This window comes from Castanea sativa, chromosome 7 (genome assembly GCF_040712315.1).
Source record: "Castanea sativa cultivar Marrone di Chiusa Pesio chromosome 7, ASM4071231v1".
NCBI lineage: Eukaryota > Viridiplantae > Streptophyta > Magnoliopsida > Fagales > Fagaceae > Castanea > Castanea sativa.
The window spans coordinates 2,920,697-2,928,317 of NC_134019.1; the positions used below are offsets into that span (position 1 = coordinate 2,920,697).

The 7,621-nt window shown below is 36.8% G+C and overlaps 1 protein-coding gene across 1 annotated transcript; it reads left to right on the forward strand.

The window, feature by feature from the left end:
- The first annotated feature begins 207 nt into the window (after nucleotides 1-207).
- LOC142643310 (uncharacterized) lies at nucleotides 208-6,819 on the forward strand. The gene is made up of 2 exons (XM_075817878.1): nucleotides 208-2,243; nucleotides 6,804-6,819. Exon 1 carries the CDS (start codon nucleotides 380-382, stop codon nucleotides 2,207-2,209), a length of 1,830 nt encoding a protein of 609 aa, XP_075673993.1. The 5' UTR covers nucleotides 208-379; the 3' UTR covers nucleotides 2,210-2,243; nucleotides 6,804-6,819.
- The last annotated feature ends 802 nt before the right edge of the window (nucleotides 6,820-7,621 follow it).

A 7,621-nucleotide genomic window follows, 5' to 3' on the forward strand; every position in this document is an offset into this window, starting at 1 on the left:
TATTCTTTCAAGTTTCAATAAATCTTAAAAATAGTTTAAAAATTGAAAATTTGAAACCAGGGTAAAAGCCTCCATTTTAGAAGCCACTGATTTTCAGAATAAGTTGTTTATATATTATATTATATTGTATTTTATATATAGTTAATAATTATCCTTCATTTCTCAAAAAAAAAGAAGAGAAAAAAAAAAAAAAGAAGACACCCCCACTTGTGTGACTCAAAACTCTAGTGTGAAGCACAGGCACAGTGGCTGGCTACTCCCATTTACTCCATCGTCTCTCCCTCAAACTCAGCGCTTCTTCAATCTGATCTCTTATCTCTTATCCCCACTACACCGAAACCCATCTACATCTGCTGCTGCTTCTTTTTCTGCAGAGAAAATGGGTACGTGTGTTGCTAATAAATCAAGAAACCCACTTGTTTTTGTTACTGTTAGAGTAAGGCAGCTAATACCATTTCACGCTCTTTATTCTACTCTAACTCCTTCCACTACAAGTAGTAGTAATGGTAGAGAGTACTTGGAAATCCCATATCAGAATCGTAATCAGTTGTTGAAATCTGTGAGAGATCACTGCAAATCTCAAACCTTTAGGAATCTTGATCATGCCTTAGTCCTGTTTGATAAAATGCTTCACTTAAGCCCTTTGCCTTCCATTTTGGATTTCACTCAATTTTTTGGTGCCATTGCAAGAATGAAGCATTACTCAGTAGTCATTACTCTAATTGGACAAATGGGATCATTAGGAATTGCTCCCAATGATTATACTCTCTCTGTTTTGATTAACTGCTTTTGCCAATTGAACCGGGTAGATTTTGGGTTCTCTGTCTTGGCAACAATTTTGAAACTTGGTTATCACCCGGACTGTATAACTCTAAACACTCTTGTCAAGGGGCTGTGTATTCAAGGTAACATTGCTGGAGCTGTGAGGTTGGTAGAAGATATGGAGAAGAATGGTTATAAACCTAATGCATTTACTTGTGGAACGATACTAAATGGTCTGTGTAAGATTGGTGAGACTGATAAGGCTATTAGGTTGCTTAGGAAGATGGAAGAAGGGGATTTTGAGCTTGATTTGACTGCGTATAGCACAATCATTGATGGTTTATGCAAGGACAAATCGGTATCTGAGGCATTGAACTTTTCGTCTGAGATGACGAGGAAAGGCATTCATCCAAACCTTATCATTTACAATTCCTTAATTCACGGCCTATGTAATTTTGGCCGGTGGAGGGAGGCTACTACCTTGTTGAATGAGATGACGCAAAAGAAGATCTTGCCAAGTGTCCAAACCTTCAACATATTGGTGGACACACTTTGCAAAGAGGGGAAGCTGACTGAGGCAAAAGAAGTTTTTGAGGTGATGATTCAAAGAGGCATTCAACCTAACATAGTCACTTATAGCTCTTTAATTGATGGCTACTGTTTGCAAAACAAAATGGATAATGCTATCAAAACATTTAATTTGATGGTTGAGAAAGGTTGTTCGCCTAATGTTTATACTTATACCATATTGATCAATGGATATTGCAAAAATAAAAGGATTGATGAGGCAATGCATCTCTTCCATGAAATGTCCAACAAGCGTTTGATTCCTAATGTTGTGACTTATAGCACTCTTATAGGTGGCTTTTACCGAGTGCAGAGACCTCAAGCTGCACTAGAGCTATTCCATAAGATGCAAGCTTGTGGCCAAGACCCAGATCCCCAAACTTATGCCATCTTGTTAGATGGCCTTTGTAAGAACAAACAAATTGATGAGGCAATGGCAGTGTTTCAAGAGATGGAATCCAAAAGGATGGACCATAATATTGTGATTTATAACATTTTAATTGACGGTTTGTTTAATGTTGGGAAACTTAAGAATGCAAGAGAAATATTTTATAGTCTTCCTACCAAAGCATTGCGGCCTAATGTTAGGACTTACACTATAATGATCAAAGGGTTTTTCAAAGATGGACTAATAGATGAAGCGGTTGAGTTGCTTGAGAAAATGGATGGGAATGGTTGTTTGCCAAACAATCGCACATATAACACAATCATCCAAGGGTTACTGCAACATAATGAGACATCGAGGGCAATAAAATATCTCCACATAATGGTTGAGAAGGGTTTCTCAGCAAATGCAACCACTGCAACAATGTTTATTGACTTCTTGTCAACTAAGCAAGTAGATAAAAACATTCAAGAATTGCTTAAGAAGCCTACATGAAGTCTACATATTCTAACCCATCACAAGTCAGTCTGTAAGCTATGTGTTTCTTTTGAATAAATTTTATACTCTTTGAAAGATTATATTTCTTTCGAATTGTATGCACAAGACTGTTAGTTGAACCATTTGATATTTCTTCGCCATTTCTAACAGTTAATGTTGCTGCTTTGAACCTATTTTCGAGAATATTTATTTCAAAGTTTGGCATATGCAAATTTAATGTTAAATATTGTTTTCATAAACTTTGGCAGGTTCATGAATACTTATTTCAAAATTTGGAAAAGTCAGTTCATAGTAAAATAGACATTTGGATATGTTTTTGCACTGTCCTTTTTGTATGTATTATGAGTATTTATTAATGCTGCATGTCATATGTTTGATAAACATTTCTTTTAGACATGATATGTAATATTGTAATTCAAATTTTTTTTTCCTGTTCCTGTTATAGATTTGCATCTCCTTTGTTGGATTCTTGCATATCACTAGCGTTGAGTTTCTTGATTAGGTTTTAATTGTATTTTATTGATCATGAAATTGGTTGATCGTTGAGAATTCTATGGAAGTAATGACTGGATAAAGCTTTGTTATGAAGTAAGGAAAAAATATCTGGATGAATATTTTTTATGCATTTATTGATTGAACTGAGCCAACAAAAGATTTGCCTAGCTGGGTAAATATGTTAAAATCATACAGTGAAAAGGCTTGGCGAATGGCTAATTGAATCAAAGGAATTGAAATCTTTCATATGTTTTTCTCCTAATTATCATCCCACATGAAGGATCTTTTTTTGGTTTTTTTTTGGTTTTTTTCCCTTTTTTTTCCATTATTTTCTGTCAAATTTGATCTGAATATATATGGGAACAGATTAATGTGCTTTAATTAGGAATGCTAAATCATGGTCAAGTGTGGATGTTGGGATCTTATATGAACCTAGATATGCATGACATGATATTTACCAATTATTTTTTTGTACGCTATGTGCTAAACATGGGATAATATATGATAAGAAATCACATGGTCAAATGCATATCCCTGATTAGTTATTAGAACAAGGTCCTGAGTCCCAATCCTGCTATGAGGAAGAAACCTTAAAAGAATCCTCCTAGTTAATTGAGAGAGGATAGTTCCTCTAAATTCATTAGCGATGAATTTTGGAAGAGCTTTAAGTTCATCTCTAAGTGGAACTTAACTATCATTTGGTGCCATTGGAGCTAAGTTCAATGTTTTTTCGATTGCAGTTTGCAGATATTCCCTCTTTAGTTTCCATTTCCATTAAAAACTGGAAATCCTTCAACTTCATAAAACTTTTAAACTTACAAAGATTGTGAACAAATCAAGAAAATATGAAGGCTTTTTTGATAGCCAAGCTGATGCAGGACAACCAGACAACCAGAACAAAACTAAAACAACAATAAAATAAAGAGATATGACCTAGGAGTCAGCACTTAGGCCTTACTTGGAGTCAGCACCAAGCGGAGAAATCACTAGGAGTCAGCACCTAGGGTAGACTTGGAGTCAGCACCAGACCAAAAAAAGACCAAACGACCATTTTTTTTCATTCATCAAAATATCAACTATCTCCTTAAGGAGTACAATAGGTTGCTTATAAAAGATTACTAAACCCTAGTTCTAGTTGGCTAGGAAACCCTAATTGCCTTATTACGAAAATAACTTTGTTTCCAAATTAAAATATTAATAGCCTAATAAACTACTAGGACCTAAAACATAAAAATACAATTGACTTGCAAACATAAATAGTATTAAATAATAATTTTCTTGCATCTCTCGCATCATTCTCCTCTGGTTGGAGAAAACTCGACCTCGAGTTCTAAGGCATTGAAGGATTAGGATGCTGACAAGTAACACTTGCTTCCAGTCTGGAATCACTTTAGGTAGCATAGAGAAAAGAAAAACCTTGAATTCCACCATGTCAAATTCTTCTGGAATAACAAAATCAATGTGTGGAATCAACATAATCTTATCTTGAACCAGTGGAAGCATTATGTTATCCACTTTCTCCACTTTGGCAAACTGTTTGTCTTCATGCACCATGGAAGGCTGATCAAAAGTAGATTCATTAGCTTCCAATATCACATCATGGGCACCCTCTAACATAATACTCTCTGTAGACACCATCCCTTCACCTTGCTGCTCTTCAATAGATTCATTTCCTTGCATGCATGTTAAAGCAACACTTGTCGAGGCATGTACGTTTATGTCAACATTAGGCTTTGGTGTTGCTTAAGGATTCTCCACGACCAAGATATCATCATCAATGTTGTCTTCTATGGGGGTAGTAATAATTTCATTGTGATCAATTATCCTTGGTTTCCCTATTGAATCAGTTTGAGGCGTCATTTGCTTCATCTGAGCAATTATGTCTTGAACATTTTTCCTGATCTTTTTAGATGACTCATTTAATTCCTTGGTAGATTGTTCAAAAGTGCACTGAGGACATGAAATGAAATGAGAATTCATCGTATGTGCATTAACTTGAAAAGTACCACACTGAGATTGGGGTAGATACTTAGCTCGAAAGTATGGTGGCAAATACTCATCACAAAGCTTTCCTTTCATATCTTCCCACACACTAATGGCAGGTTCATAGTTTAGATAGCGGAAATATTCAAGCTTTTCCCAAAACATTTGTGCTTTACCTCTTAACTTCAATTTGGCATACCTAACCTTTTTGTTATTTGCAAAATTTGTTTGCTCAAAGAATTGCTCCATCCCATTCATCCAGTTGACAAAATCTCGTGGATAAGTTTCATAACCATCAAAATAAGGTTCTTCTGATATTACCATAATTCTCTAAAATAGTGCTTCAACAAATAGTTGGAAGTTGAAACAAGAACCTGGATTGTTGTGATGTTCTCTAGACAGATCTTTGGAATAGGCTTCGAAGATTATTCTCTTAAATGGTTGCTGGACTAGGCTGGTTGACAAGTTTGGATTTTGTGGGCTGGGTCTTTTTTTTTCTTTTTCTTTTTTAATAATAAAATATACTGTTGGACTTTTTTGTTTTTTTATGCGACACTGTTGGACTTAAGAAACTACAGACAAAAAGAAGTGCAAAACTTAAACTACAGACTAAAAAAAGAAAGACCACGAAACTAAAAGAGAAAAGGGGCGGCGGAGCAAGCACGAAGTGGCGCTGGAGTCAACGGCGAAGAGGCGGCGGGGGCTCACCGGCATCACGATCAGCGGTGGTCGATGGTGCAGATCGGAGCTCGCTCGTCAAACCGCGGTGATGGAACCGGCGAAGCATGAGGCAGCACGGTGGAGCGGTGTTGACAGCGAGTTGGCGTAGGTGGTTCTCGGCGGCGCGAACCCGGTATTGACTCCGATGGCTCTTGTTGGTTTTCAACTCCTCTGTCTCAGATCTGGTGGCTGGCTTTTCTAGCAGCTGGTGTGGTGCTTCAATGGTGGCCAAGATTGACAGATGGGTTTGTTGGTTTTTTGGGTCAAAGGGCTTTGGTTGTCTTCTGGTGGCTTGATACATGTGAGTATTGAGAGATGGTTTTCTGTTGTTGGTTTGGCAGAGATGTTGTGGAGGAATTTTGAAGGTGGTGTGGTGGCTGGATTTTTGGTAGTGGTAGAGCTGTCACTTGCGGTGGTGGTTTATGGTGTGTGGGTTACTGTGGTTTGATGGGACGAGAAACACGGCAATTTTTTTTTTTTTGGGTGATATTTTATGGTTCTTTCCTGCGGTGATGTTTCAACAAATGGAACCTGGCTCTGATACCAAAGTTGATGCAGGACAACCAGAACAAAACTAAAACAAAAATAAAATAAAGGGATATGACCTAGGAGTCAGCACTTAGGCCTTGCTTGGAGTCAGCACCAAGCGGAGAAACCACTAGGAGTCAGCACCTAGAGTAGACCTAGAGTTTATGGTTCTTTCCTGCGGTGATGTTTCAACAAATGGAACCTGGCTCTGATACCAAAGTTGATGCAGGACAACCAGAACAAAACTAAAACAAAAATAAAATAAAGGGATATGACCTAGGAGTCAGCACTTAGGCCTTGCTTGGAGTCAGCACCAAGCGGAGAAACCACTAGAAGTCAGCACCTAGAGTAGACTTAGAGTCAGCACCAGACCAAAGAAAAACCAAACGACCATTTTTTTTCATTCATTAAAATATCAACTATCTCCTTAAGGAGTACAATAGGTTGCTTATAAAAGATTACTAAACCCTAGTTCTAGTTGGCTATGAAACCCTAATTGCCTTATTACGAAAATAACCTTGCTTCCAAATTAAAATATTAATAGCTTAATAAACTACTAGGACCTAAAACATAAAAATACAATTGACTTGCAAACATAAATAGTATTAAATAATAATTTTCTTGCATCTCCCGCATCACAAGCAGTTTTGTAACTTCCTAAATATGAATTTACAATGCATAACCATATTTTTTTGTAAATAAATAAGATCGTACTTCAATGATTTTGTTGGCTTTATTTGTGTTTGTCAATTTGCACCAACATTGTCTCTAGCTCTTTCAACAAATCCTTTTTTTTTTTTTTTTTTTAATTTTATGATAGACACAAAAATTCCATACTTATCATGGGCTTCCTATGTTGGACTAGATGGCCTACTATTGCCATTTACAAAGATGAGGAACAAATGCTGGTAGTATTTTCCAACACTTCATCTCCTTTAAAATGGTATGCTCAGCCAGTGGACTGGGACAATGGGAAATATGTAGAAGTAGTTGCTGCAGACCCCATGGCCAGTAGAAACGCAAGTTAGTTTCAGCAGGCCTCAATAGCTCAAGTGGATATTCTTGGTTAGTTAAAGCATGAAACAAAGCTCAAGATAGCCTATTGCTCAGTGCTGTGGGAATGGATGGCAGATGTGTGATTTCCCTTGGTTTGGCAGCAAAAGTGGCCATTGATCATTCTGTAGCTTCAGATTTTCATGATGGTGATCTTGACTTGGCTACAAAAATGGGAAAGTGATTGTAGAAACAAGGCTGAAAAAGGTTAGCCATAATACAGTTTTGGTGCAAATGGTGACTGAACAAGTCATGTTGGTAACCTCTTGTGTGAATCTAATGATGGTAGGTTTAGAAATTTTGAAGGGGAAGTTTTAGGAATGAAGTACATATTTGATTGCTCTATTCTTGAGATTGTAATTTTTGTTACTTTTTTCAGTCAATTTCTTTTATAGTGCCACATCACATTTTATGCCATGGTGTGGGAAACAAGTTTGAAAATGCCACAATTACTTCTGATCTTAATCTTGTGTTGGAGTGCTTCTTGTTGTTGCGGTTGTATTACAAGAACAAGCCATATAGCTCAACAAGAAACCATTCTTACTGAATTTATCATTGAGGCGGATGATATTTATTGGCTTAGTAATTTCTAAAGTCGAGCAAAATTTTGTGTTTGTGATAGTAACTAAG